The sequence below is a fragment of the Telopea speciosissima genome, chromosome 3 (genome assembly GCF_018873765.1).
Source record: "Telopea speciosissima isolate NSW1024214 ecotype Mountain lineage chromosome 3, Tspe_v1, whole genome shotgun sequence".
Classification (NCBI taxonomy): domain Eukaryota; kingdom Viridiplantae; phylum Streptophyta; class Magnoliopsida; order Proteales; family Proteaceae; genus Telopea; species Telopea speciosissima.
Window position 1 is genome coordinate 25228173 of NC_057918.1, and position 20431 is coordinate 25248603.

Here is a 20431-nt window from a genome sequence, read left to right on the forward strand (position 1 = left end):
CATGAGAGGAGATTTGCGAGAGGTTTGAGAGAGAGAGAGAGGTTATGGGTTCACGGAAATTACAGTGACTCAGTGAGTTATCATGCACAGGTGAATGTTGGAGGAGGAGGCTGGAGATGGACGGAGGGATGCAACGAGTATATTCCCAAATGACATAAATGCCATTTTAAATTTCAATTTACAATATAATCATGAGATTCTGGTAAAGAAAATGAAATGTCTAATTTACCCCACTTAATTCACTCTTTTATGTCCCATTCTTCATTGCTTATTGGTCTTTTCACTATTTTGTTATTTTTCGAAATGTAACCTACCCTTGTTATATGAATAAAAAAAAAAAAAACCCTTTTCTAAATTATATGAAGCCAATAAATAAACAATGAATTAAGTAAAGGGACGGTTTTCATGCACGGTCGTGTATAAGAGGAATCTTTTACACTGGATTTTAGAAACCGTCAGATTGAATTGTTTTAATCTGGACTGTCCAAGAATAAAGTAATGATATATACTTCTCCTATACGGTTACTCTTTCAAATACGTTTGTATATATCAACAATAAATAAAAAAAAGGGCACTAGAACGATTAGAGAAAAAAAAGGGAAAGTTGTTTCGTTCTCTACAACTCTTTTTTTTTTTAATTACTTTACTTTTGGCCTGCAACTCCTTTTCGTTTTCTGCAACTCTTCTTCAAACACCGGTTTCTTTCATCTCCATCTCAATTCTCAATCGACCACACGAAAGGTACTTGTAGCTCCACGATGCAATCGATCAATGAACTTTGGAAGCAGGGGATAGGGATTTATTACAAGCCAGGGAATCAAAATGGGGAAAAGGATTATTACAAACTGATTTAAACAAATAAAAACCAAACAAAAAAGAAAACTGAGACTTCAAGTGATGCTAGCAGAACCGCTTAAACAACAGCAAACTTCACGAACTGCTCGATTGCCTTCTTCACAAATGTTGCAGATACCTCCCAAATGGAATAACAAGAACCGGAAATGGAAGTGGAGAAGTGGGGGTATTTTGGATTCCAAAGACAAGAAATCAAATACAGAAATGGAAGAGAAAGTGGCTCGGTGGATTTGGCTTGGGATTTTAGAAGATAGGAAAGATGAAAGAAGATTAGAAAATGAATGGGGAAATGGATCAATGATTGATGTTGCTGGGGTAAAACAAAAATGGTAGAAGTGGGATTAATGGATGGTTTTGGTGATAGACTAATGGAAGGTGGGTTTCAGTTGAATGGAAGAAGAACAAGAAGAGATTCGTGGGGTTTAGTTCAAAAGGAAAAATAAGAGAGGATAAAAAGGAGGCAGCAGCACTGGTCAGCGTCAGCGGCAGCGGCAACAAGCTTGGTTCTTCCCAGGCTCAGAAAGGGCCTGCGATGAACTGTCTCAGACCAAACTCTCTCTCTGTTTTTTCATTTTTCTCTCTCTTTTCCTTTCTCTTTTTTGTTTTCTCTCTCACTCTGTTCCTTTTTTCTCTCTTTTCCTTTCTCTTTTTGTTTTCTCTCTCACTCTGTTATTTTTTTCCTCTTCTTGTATCCGATTTTCCCTTTGTTTTTTTTTTTTTTTGTGAATCCTCTCCACTCAATCCCTCTTTTCTCTCTCACCTCCACAATGACGGCCACCCGTCTTTTAAGATCAATAGGCATGGGAGGGGTTGGGGGGAGAGGCAAACCTCTCTGTGATTTATCCTTTCCCATTGATTCTCCCTCTTCCTGCCACAGGTTTCCTCGCTTCAACGAAATCAACAGGGTCAGCATCGGCGACAAAAGCTATTCCCGGAGAGCACCAAACATCAGAAACAACAGCAACGGACATGGGGTACGTCAACGTGGTGGGCGTCGTGAAGCCCTGCTGGTTCTTCTTCGTGTGTGGGTTCCGCTGTTTCAACCTTCCTCACCTTCTTAGCTTGCATCTTCCATGTATTTGAAAAAAGGAGTTGCAGAAGAAACAAAAGGAAGTTGTTTGAAGAGACAACATATTTGAAAAAATAGTTGCAGAGAACGAAACAAAGGAAGAAGGAAATTGTTTCGATTTTTTTTTTTTTTTTTAATTATTGTATTTTTTAATCATTATTGATAAATACAAAAATCTTTTACAAGTATTTGAAAAGGTATTGAAAGGTACCCGTAATCGTATAGGAGTTATCTACAGTTAATTTATTCTTGGACGGTTCAGATTAAAACACTTTAATCTGACGGTTGCTAAAAATCAATGTAAATGATTCCTCTTATACACCACCGTGCATGAAACTTTTAGCCTTAAATAAAAGCAAAATATTTGATGGAAGAACAGAAGATTCTTTTGAACAACCCACTTTCATAGAAAATTCCACTATGAAGGATAATGTGAATAGTACCAAGTTGTCTAATTCTAACAAGTGATGAGGTTTCAAAATTGTCTCATCGTACCTTTTGGAAGGGGTAATTCGATATGAAATTATATGGCCCCTCCCATCCCTCACTAAAAGACCTAAAAGAAGATCATTTGTTTATATTACACCTTTGACAGCTAAATTGTCAAAAAAAAAAAAAAAAAAAAGGAAAAATTACATGATTGACTATTTTTGGGTTTTCATTTACAAAACTGTCTACCCTATTTTTTAGTTGACAACAATAGACAAAAACTAGTTTAGTTTTACAAAATTAGACAAAACAATGACTCTCCTTCCTTCCTCGACAGTTCCCCTTTGAAAAAATCTTTTTTTTTTTTTTCCTCTGCTACTTGGGGTAACAGAAAATGGTGGTGGCTAGGACAAGGGTAGGGTTGCAGGGAACGAAGGATGCCTAGGCGAGAAGGCAATGACAGGGGTAAAAATATCTAAAAAAATAAATGTGGGAGGGAGAGACACTATTTTGTCCAGTTTTGTAAACCTTAACTTGTTTTTGTCTATTTTTGTTTACTCAAGCATAGGGTGGACAGTTTTGTAAATGAAAACCTAAAAATAACTAATCATGTAATTTTCCCTAAAATAAAAGGTTTCTATGCTTAACACAGTTCTTCTTTCTTTTAAAAATCTGTGCATTCCGTTCTTTCCCTACAACAACGGTTGGTTGCAAGGGGAATTAAAGGAAAGGGAAGTGAATTTTTTTTATCTAAAATAAAAATTTTTATAATCATTATTCCATATGATTGTATAAACTACTTAAATTTATAACCATATTTAGTAACGATACATTTTACATGTAATTTTTATTTTACAATTTAAAACAAAGGGAATTGAATGCAAAGTAAAGTGAAATTTAATAATCAAATATGGAATGATTTGGAGTTAATAATATAGTCACATGGGATAATGATTACAAAAGTTTCTGTTTTAAGTATGAAAATTTCGCTTCCCTTCCCTCTAATTCCCTTTGCAATCAAACGAAGCCTTACAGTCCCTGACGTGTCGGGGCCTTCTACTGCCGAGTTACCCCTACTATCGTGTGCACCCCAGACACAACAAGGTGGCAAAAAGACCGCCCTACCCCTGCTCGAGCGCCTTGCCCGAGTGGGAGTAAGACGGTCTTTACTGCCTTGCTGTGTCTGGGGTGCACGACAGTAGAGGCAGCTCGAAAATAGAGGATCCAGATCCGTCCCTGACACAGCGAAGAGGATGATACTCCCCACTGCCTAGAGAGCTCAGAGAAGGTTTAGGCCATGATAGAATGATAGTTAACAAAAAAACTGTAAGGACCGAAACATCCAAAATAGATCATTTCACACATCAAACCACACCCTGTAAGGTGTAATATTCTTTGTAAGTTTCTGTTTTAAGAAGTTCACTGAAAGCGAAAATCCATGCAAATGCTCCTACTTGAGACAACTAATCTCCCCCAACCACAACTTTTTCCATCTTTATTTTGTGTGATGTGTGGTGAAGAAACATATGAAAAACTACTAAAGATGTCATGTTTCAACTCCTGGGTTGCACAGATAAATCTGAGAAAATTGTTTTATTGGTCCTTTTTAATGCAAGTCTAATAAAGGGCAAAGTATATGAGGACTGGTAAGATTATTTAACCAACCTCAAAAACCCGTTCTATGGCTTGGAGTTCAAATTTTGTGGATACGTAGATCACTAGGTCCCCTGCTCATGTTTAAAATTAGGGAGAATGTTCTCTGTGCTGCAGTGCAGGCTGCGCCCAAGCACATGGGCAGCCTGTGCAAGGGGCAAGGTGATCATTGTGCCTACCCCCATGTGCCTGGGTGCAGCCTGTGGTGCAGCACAGAGAACAGCACCCCTTAAAATTATAACCCAAACCGAATTTTCCAAGTGGTAAATAAAAGTCTTAGGATGCATACCATTACATCGGTGAGTATGATTGAAAACAAGTATAAAACTTGACGAAGATCATAGAAACTCACAGAATCAAGATACAATACAAGTGACTAGGGGTTCTCATTATAGTTTGAAGCATCTGATCCTCTGCTTCTTCCTTGTTGCTTCACTTACCATTCGGATTAATGATGATGCACGTAGATATCCCATCCAATGCATAGAAAATTTAAAATGAGTCAGAAGGAATGCTAACCAATTAAAACCCCAAAGAGAAGGACGAGGGGTTTGAACTTTGGTCCTCTTTTGATGTTTTCACTTCAGGATATAACCTCAATATTCAATGGCTGAAATACAGAAAATATAATTTCTATTTTGCCCTTAATAAAGTCAATTTCTCCCCCCTTCCCTACCCTTTCCTTTCCTTTGCTTGGAACATAGCCAACTGGGAACAAATGGTCAAAAAAATACATTATGGGAAATCCATTTTGTCCACCAGAACACCTCATATTACGCAATATGTACATTTTCCAATCCATTGCTATTTAGGGTGTGCTTTTTGATTATTCAAATTATCAAATTTGATTTCAAGTCATTTTCCATTTTCCATTTAACCTTTTATGTGGCCCTTATCTTACCATTTATATCTTCATCCCAATTCGGATGATGAAGATATTGTGCAGATAAATCAGCCTGTAGATTAGTAGGAGATAAATCAGCCTGTATCTTTTCCTTCTTGTATCTTACCTTTATTATTGCATGTAATATTCCTATATAGTGATACACTCAATATAAACAATTTACGCCATTCAAGGCAATTCAAACATATCCACGTGTATTATCTTAACATGGTATCAGTAGGTTGATCCTCTTCTCTCATTTTTTTTTCTTCTTTGCAACCATGGGCGACTCCAACGATCCTTTGGGCACCACTGATGCCGCTGCTACAGCGCCTCCGGCGACCCTGCCCGTGACCTCCCCATACTTCTTGCACTCATCCGATCAGCCGAATGCTTCTTTGGTTATCCCTGCTCTTGATGGGAATAATTTTCCCACTTGGCACAGGGCAATGACGATGGCTCTTGAAGCCAAAAACAAAATTTCTTTCATTGATGGCTCGCTTCCCCGACCTGCTGCAACTTCTCGTGACCTTCCCCACTGGATTAGGTGTAATAGTATGGTTCGTTCATGGATCGTACACTCGACCATTCCCACCATAGCACACAGCATTTTATAGTTTGATTCAGCCAGGGACGCATGGTTTGATCTTCATACTCGATTTTCTCAGAAGAACGCGCCTCGTATCTTTGAGATACGTCGCGCCATATCCACACTCAGCCAGGGCATGGACTCCATATTTGCCTATTACACCACGTTGAAAGGTCACCGTGATGAATTATCTTCATATCGGTCTTTTCCAGCCTGCACTTGTGGCAGTGTTGCCGAGCTCCATGCGATCTCAGAAATAGACTATTTGATGGATTTTTTACAAGGATTAAATGATTCATATGCGGCTGTGCGCAGACAGATTTTGCTTATGGATCCCTTGTCGTCAATTCCGAAAGCATATTCACTCTTATTACAGGCAGAGCGCCAATGCTCCCTTCATGCCATTGTTCCCACCACACTTGATCATGCTGCCATGGCTACCAATTCCAAGGATCTTTCGACGTCTTCTGTTCAGCGATCAAAACCCCATTACCACTGCACATTTTGTGACATGGATGGACATTCTGAGTCTCGTTGCTTCAAAAAGCACGGTTACCCTGATGGTTTGACCCCTCGGCAGCCTAGGCGCACTAGCGGCTGTGGGCAGTCTCAATCTCGCCCTCCCATGGCTGCGGCTATTGCTGCCACTGCAGAACCGAGTACCAGGCACCCACTCTGGCTGCTGCCCAGATTCAACATTTATTGTCCTTGGTGCCCACTGGTAACACCCACCCTCTGGCCAATCTCGCAGGTAACTGTTGCTTTAACACGTCTTTAGGCTCCAATCCTTGGATTTTAGATTCGGGTGCGATGGATCACATTGCCTCAGATTATAATTTATTTTCTACCATTATGCCTCATTCCCACCCTATCCCCATCACATTACCCGATGGCACCAAATCCCCTGTTACCCATATTGGTTCAATTTCTCTTACACCTTTTCTTGTTTTGCATAATGTTCTGTATGTTCCATCTTTTCGCTTCAATCTTTTATCCATTCCTAAGCTCACTTTTTCCACTAAATGTCATGTTCATTTTACTCATGATTTGTGTACTTTTCAGGACCCACGCTCGAAGAAGATTTTTGCGACGGGTAGTCGCGTTGGTGATCTTTACATATTGGACCCATCCACTTTCCCAGTTGCTGCTGCTGTTGATTCTAATTTTGACCTTTGGCATTGTCGCCTGGGTCACCCTGGTCATTCTCTTATTTCTTCTTTAAAAACTTTGGACTCTGGAATTTCATTTACACATTGTTTATGTCATATTTGCCCGTTGGCTAAACAGACTAGATTACCTTTTTTTAATAGTTCTATTACAACTACTGCATGCTTTGAATTGCTATACCTTGATGTTTGGGGCCCATATCGCACTACTTCACTATTTGGTGCTCATTTTTTCCTAACCATTGTGGATGATTATTCTTGGGGAACTTGGCTTTATTTAATGCAGTCTAAGTCTGAAGTTAATAGCCTTATCCAATCCTTTTTTGCAATGGTCGGTACCCAATTTGGGAAAACAATTAAAATATTGCGTACTGATAATGGGTCTGAATTTTTTCATGCCCCAACCAATACATTCCTAGCCAGCCATGGGGTCATACACCAGTCTAGTTGCATTTCCACACCTCAACAAAATGGGGTGGTAGAACGTAAACATCGCCACCTCCTTAACATTGCCCGCGCCTTGCGGTTTTAGGCCCATCTGCCGCTTAGTTTTTGGGGTGACTGCATTTTAATGGCCGTGTACTTGATAAACCGTTTACCTACACCTGTCCTTCACGGAAAGACCCCTTTTGAAATCCTTTTTGGGACCAAACCGTCTCTCTCTCACTTGAGGGTCTTTGGTTGCCTCTGCTTTGCTCGCAATAGTTCCACCCTACACAAATTCGATCAGCGGGCTGCCCCGGATATATTTCTAGGCTATCCGTTTGGACAAAAGGGTTTTCGCATTTATGATTTAGCTACTGCCAAAGTTTATGTTTCCCGAGATGTCACCTTCCATGAAACGGTTTTTCCATTTAAAACCATTGACAGTTCTCCATCTTCACCTGTCTTACCACTTCCCCTCCCTGAACCCGATGACACGCCCACATCTCCCAAACCTGTTGAGGTCCTCAACCCGGTCGAGGTTCCTACCCCGGTTGAGGTGCTCAACCCAGTTGAGGCACCACCTCCCACCGTTCCTATATCCACCCGCCCCCAACGTACCCGTTAGGTCCCTGTCCGATTCAAAGATTACCAATGTGATTTTACTCGTCCCGTAAGCTCTTCTTCGGCTGTCCTTTCAGGTACATCTCATCCCCTAGCCAATTTTTTACAGTATAACCATTTTTCTGCACCACACATTGCTTTTCTATCTTCTTTGTCTGACATCACAGAGCCACATACTTTCACTAAGGCAATGAAATATCCACACTGGCGTGATGCAACGCAAGCCGAGATATCGGCCCTATCTGATAATAATACTTGGTCTCTTGTTCCTCTGCCTGCTGGCAAGAAACCAATAGGTTCAAAGTGGGTTTTTAAAATCAAGCGGCACTCTGATGGCACAATTGAGCGTTGCAAAGCCCGATTGGTCGCTAAAGGTTACACCCAGATCGAGGGCCTTGATTACCATGACACATTTGCACCTGTAGCCAATCTGGTTACTGTGCGCACATTAATTGTCCTTGCGTCCGCCAAAGGCTGGATACTACACCAGATGGATGTCCATAATGCTTTCTTGCATGGGGATCTCGACGAGGATGTTTATATCATGCCCCCACCTGGATATCACCGTAAGGGGGAGCATCTTGTTTGTAAGCTTCATAAATCTCTCTACGGTCTCAAGCAGGCTTCACACCAATGGTTCTCAAAGTTTTCCACTGGTCTTCTGGAATTTGGATTCTCTCAATCCCAGGCAGATTACTCATTGTTTATCTTAAGGCGTCATAGTGCCTCTGTCTTCATCGTTTTATATGTGGACGACATTGTCATTACTGGCTCTGATGCTTCCTTAATAGCTGATGTAAAAGCCTTCCTCAGCCAGCGCTTTCGTATCAAGGATCTGGGTACCCTGAAATACTTTTTGGGCAATGAGGTGGCACGGTCTTCCTCTGGTATCTGTCTGTCCCAGCGAAAGTACGTGCTTGATATTTTGGCTGATAGTGGATTGACTGGCACTTGCCCTACCGATATACCCATGCAGCAGAATCTCAGTCTAACTGACTCTAATCGTGATTTGTTGCCAGACCCCTCCATCTATCACCGCCTGGTTGGTCGATTGATATATCTCATTGTTTCTAGGCCTGACATTGTTTACACAGTCAACATCCTCAGCCAGTTCATGCACCAACCACGCCAGCCCCACTTGGACGCTGCTCATAGGTTATTGAGATATCTTAAAGCTAGCCCAGGTCAAGGGATTTTTTTCCCCTCCGATGGTTCACTTCAATTAAAGGCGTATTGTGATTCGGATTGGGCGACTTGTCCAATGACTCGACGCTCCATGACAGGTTATTGTATTTTTTTGGGGTCCAGCCCGATTTCTTGGAAGACTAAGCAACAAACAACGGTGTCTCGATCATTAGCAGAGGCTGAATACCGGCCCATGGCGGTTGCTACTTGTGAAATAACATGGATTACGTCCCTCCTCCGTGATCTCGGTGTTCCCACCACCACACCGACACCATTATACTGTGATAATCAGGTGGCCCTTCACATAGCATCCAATCTCGTCTTTCACGAGCGCACGAAGCACATTGAAATTGATTGCCATATTGTTCGTGAAAAGCTCCAACAGGGATTATTGCAACCCAGAAAAATAGCTAGTGCAGCACAGATTGCAGATTTATTCACTAAGGCACTGGGTCGAGAACAATTCCATCTCCTGTGTTCCAAGCTGGGTGTTTGTAACCTTCACGCTCCACCTTGAGGGGGGAGTCTTACCATTTATATCTTCATCCCAATTCGAATGATGAAGATATTGTGTAGATAAATCAGCCTGTAGATTAGGAGATAAATCAGCTTGTATCTTTTCCTTCTTGTATCTTACCTCTATTATTGCATGTAATATTCTTATATAGTGATACACTCAATACAAACATTTTAAGCCATTCAAGGCAATTCAAACATATCCACGGATATTATCTTACACCTTATTACCTTTTTATTTTTGGTCAATACTCTCTTTAGTTTGGGTATTCCCTTTCTTTAGGGGAAGAGAACGTGGCATGCGTGGCTTTTCAACCGAGACATAGAAAAACGCAAAAGTATTGTGCTGTCCCATGAAAAGATAAAAATCCCACCGAAGGCGAGGCTTTACATGCAGACTCTACAGGCCCAAGCAACGATCTCTTTCCCTTCTTTAGTTATCCTCTGGGAATGCAATAAGCATCTTGCTAATGAAATGACCACATGATTGGATTCTTAAGTCACCATTACACTTTCACCCCTGTTGACAAGATTGAAACTAACCCCCATAATGCAATCCCACAGTACCAACGGCCATACTGAAGGATGAATTCCTTCACCATGAGTGAAGGAAAACTCAGTCCATATCTTTTAGAATGTTTGGGCTCTTAACATAGGTTACCCAACCTAATTACCACTAAATGAATCACTACATCTATCTGCGGATTCTTTGTTTTCAGTGAACAATTTACTAAGGGGCACCATAATATAACCCAGCCACGAACAAGAGTATCACAATTAAAAAACTAAGTTGTTTGAAATTACATAAAAGAATTTGAAATCTGAACTAAATTTCTATCTTTCCCATCAGGACTAAATTCTATCTTTTTTGAAACATAATAACTTTTCCAACTACTTTTAAGCACCAAAAAGGATGTAGGAGCTGTAAGAGAATACCATATAAAAATAACAAGGCCGATGTGTTTGTAGAAGGTTAGAACAAATTCATGTGAGGATCATAGGGCAAACAATTCTGTAAAAAATGGAGCAGACGCACTTTACATTTACATTAAAAATTGTTGATTGCACATGATTCACAAGGGTTATACAGGAATCAATCAATTAATCAATCTCTCTCTCTCTCTCTCTCTCTCTCTCTCTCTCTCTCTCTCTGTATAAATCACTCACCTAATCTCTGACAATATATAGAAAAAGGCACGTTAAAAAAAGGCCAAAAAAATGGATTTAATCCAAGTGATACCTGGTTAACGAGTATAATGATCATGCCTGCCAGAAAATATTTGGGTCATTACTATAGAGTGAGCGGTCCTGAATCTCTAAATTAGAGATATGCCAATCGATGAGCCATGCCTGGACACATTTACAAAGCACCAGTACAGTAGGAAACATCCACCATCCACTTTCATCCCTGCACTCAACGAACAAAAGATATCAGTTAGAGAAGATTACCATTGCAGCTATTGCTATTATTAATTTTTGAAAGATAGGAATCCTCTCACATGCTAAAATTCCAGGGTTGAAAGTTTGGATGTCTTCTACTCGACGTCGATTGGGTTTTGTAATGAATAAATCCACAAATGAAGGCAACCACCTGTTATAAGAATAGATTATCTTGAAAAAGCTATTTGAGAATAAGTGTTGAAATTGTAGGATACAGTTATGGGAAACCTAGCAATAGAGAATCCTCATGACTGAGAGACAACTTTCAGTAACCTGCATTCCAAAGAAGGAAACAGGTACATCATAGTCAAAGGGAATTCTTCACATGTCATTTCATGGGACAGGAACTTTTTTTTTTTTTTGAAAGAGGGGGAAAGGTGTTGGGGGGGGGGGGGGTCAGACCTTGGAGATTTTCTTATAGCATTAAAGATATCAGAACATCTTCAATTTGAGAATTCATCATTCCATAGGAATCCAAGATCACTCAATGATGCAGCAGACTTATTAGCGAAATGTGTTGTTGACTGTCGTAAGACCAAAGAGTGTGTTTAGGGCCTGATTTCCCCTTGTGAGTGCCTAGTGTATTATTTTGCTTTCTTCTTGCTCCTTGTTCTTCCCATGTTTTGCGAGGCCATGAGCCTGTGTTGTTTGGCTAGGATATTGTTGAATACATGTACACCAGAATACCGTAGGGGTATTCTGGTCCTTTTACAGCTTTATTTTTATATTTATGCACTTCCTAGTTAAGTCAGCTAAGCTAGGGGTATTTTGGACATTAGGATGTAATCTCTTATATTATAAATACAGGGCTTGTTTGATCATATCGATCAATCAAGCATTCAGCTCTCATTGTTTTGTCTAACAGATATGTTGTTATTGTTGTACTATATTTTCAGCTTCAAAAGAAAAACAAGTGCAAGACATGAAACAAACTACGTAAAGGCGAAGGCTGAATGCAACTTACAACATTAATCAAGGAAGTTATGTTCCACAAAGCATATGCACGCGAAAGACCTGCTGACCGCCTAAGCCCATGGCTAAACAGAGCATTGATTCCAGCAGGGAATGGGCATAGTATCCCAAGAGGGAGAACAAACAAAACCAGAAACAAATCCGACAATGAAATAGAATACAACTGGAGCAGCATAAGCAACACTAAGCTAATGTCTCCCAAAAGTAGAATTGAAATAACCAAACCAACAAGATCCTGCAAAGAAATAAAATCATGTTAGGACACAATAAATGCACAAGGGTGGTCAACTATAAGAAATGTTTCAAGAAATTGTAAAATGATTTTGACCAAAAATGAAAAATTGGTCAACTATAAGAAAGAGATACCTGATGGCCAAAAGGCTTAGTATTATGCACTATAAATGAGAAGGGATAAAATAAATCTTTCTTCTCTTCAAACATTCGCAGACTATGCGTATCCAAAATTCCACCGCATATCTTTCTTTTAATCATAATATTCTCAGTGCTTCTCATATGGCCAGGCCCAATGTCTCTATGAATGCCATGCACACTGCATGATTCAGTTAGAAGAAAGTTGAGCCAAATGCTATAACTCGACCAAAATAACCACCTACTTAAAAAGATCCACATGAAAACATTTACCGTGATTGTTGCTCAGTTCTCATTCCATCTACACCTTCAATAGATGCATGCTCACGTTCTTCTTCAACAGAATATACTATGAGCCCGAATTGGCAATAACCACAAGATGTAGCCTGAAACCAGGCTAGATCAACACGCACCCCATGAATTCTCAAAGCAGGATTTGCATGTGTTTCAAGCCAGCTGATGACAGGTTGAAATTTTACTTTCAGGTGTCGGCGACGAACTAAACGCAATTGTGCATTGAGACCAGCCACGAGTCGATACCAGATAGTAGGTGGAACAGACTGCGAGGCAGGTCAGAAACATAATCAGCGAGAACTTTTAGTGATAGATAACCTCACAAGAGGATGACAAAGCAACATCAGCAGGGAGCCAGTCGCATAATTGAAAGTCTTAACTGGAAATTTCCCAGCCAGGAATTGGTAGCAAACCTGACTCATAAGGCTAGTGAGAACATTATCACTGTGAAGAGAGAAAGGAGCCATGTAACTTCCATCACCCCCAAACAGCAAAGCCATGGGAAATCTTTGACGCAGACGAGGAGGAAGATCAGTTCTCTTTTCATCTCCGCCAAGAAAAAAGTCTACATAAGCTAGCATTAAATCAGAAGTTGCGGCCACCTGCAATAAAACCCCCAAAAAACGATAATTTTAGATGGAAAGGAAATTGATATAAATTGAACCAAACAAGACGAACCTATGAAGAAATCCGGCAGAATTGAAAACTAATATTACTATCACAAAAACTTGGTACAGCAAGGAGAGTTTTTGGTAATGATGAGTTACCAGCGCAAGAAAATCTAATGCGTCATACTTCTGATATTGGTTTCAACTCTAGCGGAGTTAGATTGTCTGATATGAGATTGTTCATGTCCCTCTCTTGTTCCATTTTAACTTGGTTTGGTTTTCCGTGTGGAAAACAAGACCTTGTAAAAGGGCTAATACATGTCCTCTTTCTTCAAGTAATTCTTACTTCGTTATTGCTATAAAAGACTTAAAAAAACATACACCCAAAAAAAACAAAGACGATTCACCATCTTGACTCATTGTGCAGTATCCAGGACCCAGAAATTAAGGGCTGAAAAAAAAATTATAGATAGTTGTTGAAGTACTGTTCATGTGACACTGTTCACGTGAACAGTGATTTGATTGATATGTGTATCTTCTATTTTCCTAGTCCTAGTTGGAGTCTTAGTTTCTAATTATGTTAAGTCCTAATTCTACTGTGAGTTGTTAGTCTTAGTTTCAGTTTGAGTTGTTAGTTCTAGTTCTTTTCCTATTGTAACTTGGAATCCTATCATGATTAGGAATTCCTAATCTGATTAGGAGTTCCCCTTTCTATTGTAATTTGAGATTATAAATACAAGCATTATAAGGGAGACTGATAAGTTAAACAGTTCTCTCCTCTTCCTCATCTTTTCTTCTCTCTCAAGTTACTGGTTACAGGTCCTAGGTTTTCTACATGGTATCAGGGCTCATAGTCTGAAGTTACCCTAGGTTATTATCGTCTTGCTGGTTTGAGAGTCGTGTAAGGTCTCTGGTGTGGTGAGCAGCCACCGTCACCGCTGCTGCATGTTTATAGATATTCAGTTTTTTGTTTGATTTTTGTTGCTATGGCTGTCGATTAAAAGTTCGAAGCCTTGTTTATGTGTCGGTTGCTTGCCGCTGTTCCTTTTTGAGGACTGGTTCAAAGGTGGAAGAAGAAGGACATCCACCTGCAATTTTCTGCTGGCTATGTTCTTTGTCTGGGGATGGGGCTGCTATTACTGCCCTTTTATGTTTGTTATCATGGAGTGATTTTGTTGGAGAAGATGACTGCTGTTGTGTGAATCAAACCAACATCTGAAGAACCTTTGTTCGTTGAAAGTGCTGTCCTCTTTAGAAGAAAAAGGTCCTGCTGATTTACATATTGATTTCCTGCTGGGTTGGTTGCGGTGTTTGGTGCTCTGGTTGTATGGTATTTGCAGCAGCTGTGGTTTTCTTCTTCCCTTTGGACTACTACTCTTCCCTACTTTACCGTACCGTCGGTTCGAAGACGAAGGTTTCTCGGTTCGACTAGGTCCTCTCCTCTCGAGAAGCTAGTGAACAGAGAAAAAGGTGTTCTTCGATTTCTGGTTTCCAGGGTTGATTATTGCTGTGGGAAATTTTATTTGGATTGATTCATCAATTGTCGCTGCTGTTGTTTACTTCGATTGCTATCGAAGGTTTGTTTGTGGAATTAAATTCTGGTTTTCTACTTGCTGTGGGTTGCTTTCACTATCAGAGGAGATTGAAGGACCTGCTTTTGTTTGCTGATCGAAAAAGTAGAAGACCTGCTGCATCTTGATCCATCTCGATCTACCGTATCTGAACCAGATCCGTCGGCTGCTGGTTCGAAGTTTGAAGACAACCTTCATCAATGGGTCCTTTGGTTACCGCCTCTCTGTTTCCCCTTTGTTTCCGCTGGTTCAAAGCCGTGACTGTCAAGAGGTAGAAGACGGTCAAAACTCTTTGCCTTTTGCGATCAATTCTTTCCTTTTATGAGTTGGTTTCCCATGTCACGTGTTGCCATATCCTTTGGTCCAGGATTTATCAAGAATGTGTTTTCTTACTTTTCTCTAGTTGCGTGACTCAAGAGACTTGGTTCTTTTATTAGTTACTCTATTTTATTCCTTAAGTTTCCTTTTATGCCCTTATCATCTTCTCTTATCTACCTCTGTCCTTATATTACTGCTCATTCCAACATTACCCTTTTGCCTTGGGTGGTATTTGTAATCAGATTTCATCTAAATTACAACTATGCCATCCCTTTTTTAATTGTGTTATTTACAATTCTGCCATTTCCCCTTGCAAAATACTGGTTATTTACAGAACTGCCATTAATTTAATACATGCCCTTATTTGACAACCCAATTGACCCTTGAAAATTCTGGTTTATTACCAGTTTGCCCTTTGGCTTGGTTTGTATTTAAAAAGTGGAATTCCACCAATTTACAGTCATGCGATCCTTTTTTTCCAACACCATTCCCTTTCAATAATTCTAATTCCCTTCATATCCCATACATTTGGCACATACCCATAACCCCTTTGGAAGTTAATGGTATTCTCTAATTTGTCATTTCTTCCTTTTCCATTACCCTTAGCACCTCTTGGAAAAATCTAGAATATTATGTTTTTGCCCTATCTCTTACATCATCTCTGTTATGTCCACGTGTACTACACGTGAGGGGGGGATTATGTATAGTATACCTGCAAACATTGCAGAACACAGAACTTGCAAGAACATTGGTGCAAAACATAGAAGATCAGTTTTCTCCGCCATTGCCATTGGGTATCCTTCGTTATTGGGTTGAGTTTGCTGTAAGGGGGAGATTGAAGTATTGAAGAGTATTGAAGATATTTGGTTGTTGCCTATTTGAGGACTTTCAGTTGGGTTGATACAGTGTTTTTCCATTGCCTAATTCAGCTCATTTCCACTACTTGTTGCTCTAGTTATTTAACTTCAAAATTTTATGTCATTATGACAATCTGAGATTCATCACTGGTTAGCTATTGAAGATCGTTAAAAACTGCCTTTTTTTGGAAGAAATTCTAGTCCCGGTTTGCTGATCATGTCTGTCCAAGTTTTGAAGATCAATTATTTCAAGTTCTTGAAGGTTTATTTGGGAGCTACATTCATCTGTCAAGCTGGATTCTGCTGCAACTTAGTTTCTTCTCATTTTGTTCAAGTTGGGCATTGATACCTTGTATGCGCCAACTTGAGGGGGAGTGCTTGCATTATTATGGAGTTCTTTTTTTTCCTTTTAGTTCAAGCTGGATCTTCTTTCTTTACTTATTTGTATAATCCAGCTTGAGGGGGAGTGTTGAAGTACTGTTCACGTGACACTGTTCACGTGAACAGTGATTTGGTTGATATGTGTATCTTCTATTTTCCTAGTCCTAGTTGGAGTCTTAGTTTCTAATTATGTTAAGTCCTAATTCTACTGTGAGTTGTTAGTCTTAGTTTCAGTTTGAGTTGTTAGTTCTAGTTCTTTTCCTATTGTAACTTGGAATCCTATCATGATTAGGAATTCCTAATCTGATTAGGAGTTCCCCTTTCTATTGTAATTTGAGATTATAAATACAAGCATTATAAGGGAGACTGATAAGTTAAACAGTTCTCTCCTCTTCCTCATCTTTTCTTCTCTCTCAAGTTACTGGTTACAGGTCCTAGGTTTTCTACAATAGTATTAAACATATAAAGTCTTAAGTACTCCCATATATCTTTTCTAAAAGTCTTTTGAAATCATTCGGATGTAAATTAGATGCCATTGTGGACATTGAAATGGTTGGTACGAGCTGATTAATTCCTATAAGGATTGGAGCAGTGCATCAAAAAATATCAAATCTTTTTTACAGAATGGACATCCTCTTAAATTGGATCAGCCAAAGCACCAATTAAAAAGCCAAGAGGAGAGGTGTTGCAGGTGGCGGTGGTTCTAGGTGGGAAAATATAAACCAACTCACCGAGATCTCTGAAGAACTCTGTTTTGTGGCTTGGTAATTAGTGATGCAGATCAAGATAGGAACCAACCCAAGGCCAAACAAGGCCATGTGGTTCCTTATTAAACCAGTTTTCTGCTTCAAACCAAGCCTAGCTAGGGTGATTTCCTGGTTCACTAAAAACTAGAATTGTGGGACTGTTTTAGTTGTTTTAAGTTTCCTTCTTTCTAAGTTCTGTGGTTATTCAGAGCATTGGTACTGTGGTGATTCAGTTCCTGTGCCGTGTTCTGGTTTTTCAACAGGTTGATTGGTGGTGATTCCAATCGACACCTTCGGTATGCTTCTAAGGTCATATTGATTGAAGGTGATTCCAATCGAGACCTTTGGTGTGCTTCCAAAGTCATATCTCTTCTCTTATTCTTATTTTCTTTAAATTCCTATCATCCTTTCACGTTGGTACATTCAAGTTCCTAAATTGTTTTACTCATTTGATGCTTGCTGGATTTCTGTTGCTACTATTTACCACCTGAAATATCAGATATAATCCCTGTTTCAGAAACCAGATTATCCCATAAACAAAACACGGTTTCACTTTTTAATCCTGTTTGACATTGGGTTAATTTCTATTGACTTGCTGGAATCTTCAAGCTATACCTTTGATCTGTGATACCATACTACTTAGTTCTTGAATCTGATATCAGATTCTGATCTGTTGGTATTCCTGAGTATTATTTGCTGCTTAGATAATCTGGTTACCTTATTTCTGTTCTTAGATCAGTCCATCTAAACTGGTATCAGATCTGAGTTCTTTAGAGCTCTCCTCATGTGAGACTCTTTTGTGACTTGGAATCTGGTCGTTCGATTGAACCTATTTGATATTCTGTTCTCCTAATAGAACAGAGTAATCCATTACATTGTGGTGCATATCTAATAATTTGGTCTTGGTTATCTGAATTTTCATTGAATCTGGAGTTTATTCCTTCACCGTGATTCTGGTTTTTCAAAGTATTCTGAATTCCTAAGCCCTAGGTTATTTAGAACCACATCAATTTAGTAGTTGATTTCCTTTTATATTTGCTTGATAAAAATTAGTAATACCATCAATATCAATGTTTCATAACTCAGATTTGAAGAGACGTTCAACAGAAATGAACCTTTAACCCTTCATATAGGGCACGTGAGCGGCATGATCGTAAACAGGCATGATCATATTCTGATCGAACAAATTCACGTAATAGTTGTAATTTCTTCCTCTGGCGCCATTGCTGCCATGACCATGCAAGGGGATACGCAAGAAGAGAGAGAATGCTGTACACAGATCCCTCCCACCATTGATAAGTAGCCAAAGCATTGATATCATCAACAAATCTGTTGAATGCATCTTCATATCTGCAATGAAAATGAGGGGCAAACAAATAAGTCACTTTTGATTCCCTAAATCAGAGTAAAATAAAAGAAAAGCCGGTAGATGACACAGGAAGAACACCATTAAATTATTCAAGAAAAAAACGCTGGTACAAGACAGAAAATGGAATCTCTTTTCCAAGTCAAATGGAATTACATATTTACATAACAATAGCAAGACAAAAAATAATCTTAATCCATCATCCACAATAGAGGACTTACACAATCTCCGTCACTTGTTCTGGAGGAGTGTGAGGAAGATGCCAAGGTTCACTGAAAGTATTAGGCCCCATAAAGTACAATCTGTGAACATGACTCTGGGATTCCTCAGCTCTATTAGTTTCCAGAACCTGAGGACAAAAAAAAAACGAACGAAATGTATGACCTCCAAGCAAGATACAAACACTTCATGATAAATTGACAAAACTATAATTCAAACCATCCCCCCCCCCCCCCCACCCCAAAAAAAAAAAAAAAATTTAATAATAATAATAAATAAAAAATTTCATGATAAATAGTCAACAGTGCAAGGACACAAAAATTGGAGTTAAAGAAAACCTCATTCAATGACTCCAGGAAAGGGAAGGAGTGATCTATTTGAGAACCCTGCTGAGTTGGAGCAGGACCTGGTAATTCATCAGTGCCAACAAATTTCATCCGAGCAACACTAAGCACTAGAGCTAACAGGATGAGGAGACCCACGAGAAGAAGACCAAACAACCAGGGCCCACCAAAAGTATAAATCAACTCTTCAAGAGCCGTGTAACAGTGTGGCATGTGATATCTGTCAGAAATGCATTTGTAAGGACAAGGAGTTTCAGCAACGCCACCTGTCAAAAAGAAACAGTCACAAGTTAACCAATTTGAATATATACCACAGGAAAAAAAAAGAAGATACCAAAGTCCACTGGATAACGAGATATGATAGAACTCATAGAACATGTGGGTAGAAAATCAAAGTTCAGAAAAGACCAAGATATTTTCTCAATCAATGAGATTCAGCTAAAAAGTAGTTTGGCATACAAAGACCTCAAACAGATACCTCGAACATTTATGTAGACAGCACGATGTGGAAGCTCATAAGGTGGGCATTGACGACAAAGGGCTCTATCAGATCCACTTGCATTCTTAAAAGTGCCAGCTGGGCATTCCTGCAGAAATTATGTCCTTTAAATTGATAGAAAACAAGATTTTAAACCAAGGAATGATTTTTCCTTGGCCTACTTGTAAACATAGGAATTAAATAGGAGGAAAGAAAGAAACAAGAAGTCAGCCCAATTATGATCTTAACGACAGCTGGAGGTATAGGTATCAAACAGTTCTGGAATTTTCAAGCATATGATTAGTACAGTAACAAAAGAGATGACTTATCTGGACACATTAATTCGAATAAGAATTTCCCGTATCTCAACTCAAGTACACAATCTAAAGGTCAAGTCTTGGGATTTAAGCAGCACTGTCACATTCAATATCTGGAAGTTAGACAACTTTATTGATGCAGAACTGAAGACTTACCAGCGTAGGAAGTCCAAGAAGAACCCGGCCTAACGTGGCCCAGTTCTAATCTAAACAGGCTCAACGTGGCCTGGGTCCACTTTTTGCTTTTGTTTATTTTAGGTGTTTTAAGTTAAATTCTGGTTGAATCGGTGGTTCAATGGTTCAATTTACGTTATGCTATCTTTTCTTTAATCGAGCTTAAGTTATGGGTCAACATTATCTTATCTTCTTTTCTAGAAATTTAATTAGATGGGACTTCTTGTAAGGTCGGTCAGGGCCTAGGGGGTTTCCTAGCCTGTTTATACTAGTTTTCTATTTTGGTTTTATAAATAGAGGATGGCAGTTTGCAGCCCACAATTTTGTCTTTCAATATTGTTTATTCTGCTGTGAGAAACAGTGTGGTCTTGTGGTGATTCAAGATGCCAGATTGGTGGTGAACCCAATCATTCCTTGCAATGGGAAGCCCATGTTGCAGATTCCTATTTCTATCTTCTTCACTATCAGTTCCATTCAAGAGCTTGTATACAGAATCAGCAGTACTTGCGATTTGTTGCTCCTACTTTCTAAAGGATTTGCTGGTAATACAATGTACACTCTCTGTTCTGTTTCCACAGATCATAT

At 39.4% G+C, this 20431-nt stretch overlaps 2 protein-coding genes across 3 annotated transcripts in view; both read right to left on the reverse strand.

Annotated features, from left to right (window-relative positions):
• The window catches only part of LOC122655011 (glutathione hydrolase 3-like), a 5847-nt gene extending 5133 nt beyond the window's left edge, over positions 1-714 (reverse strand). The window contains exon 1 of the mRNA XM_043849263.1: positions 696-714. Within this exon, the coding sequence (XP_043705198.1) occupies positions 696-714 (19 nt within the window). The remainder of the gene's footprint in view (positions 1-695) is intronic.
• Positions 715-10414: 9700 nt separating this feature from the next.
• The window catches only part of LOC122656187, a 69650-nt gene continuing 59633 nt past the window's right edge, over positions 10415-20431 (reverse strand). For both annotated transcript variants that reach the window (XM_043850653.1, XM_043850654.1), the window contains exons 13-22: positions 19356-19464; positions 18872-19143; positions 18536-18663; positions 18064-18298; positions 12881-13069; positions 12447-12733; positions 12171-12354; positions 11797-12039; positions 10892-10983; positions 10415-10800 (exon numbers count right to left, since the gene is read on the reverse strand). In XM_043850653.1, the coding sequence (XP_043706588.1) occupies positions 10653-10800; positions 10892-10983; positions 11797-12039; positions 12171-12354; positions 12447-12733; positions 12881-13069; positions 18064-18298; positions 18536-18663; positions 18872-19143; positions 19356-19464 (1887 nt within the window). In that variant the 3' untranslated portion in view covers positions 10415-10652. The remainder of the gene's footprint in view (positions 10801-10891; positions 10984-11796; positions 12040-12170; positions 12355-12446; positions 12734-12880; positions 13070-18063; positions 18299-18535; positions 18664-18871; positions 19144-19355; positions 19465-20431) is intronic.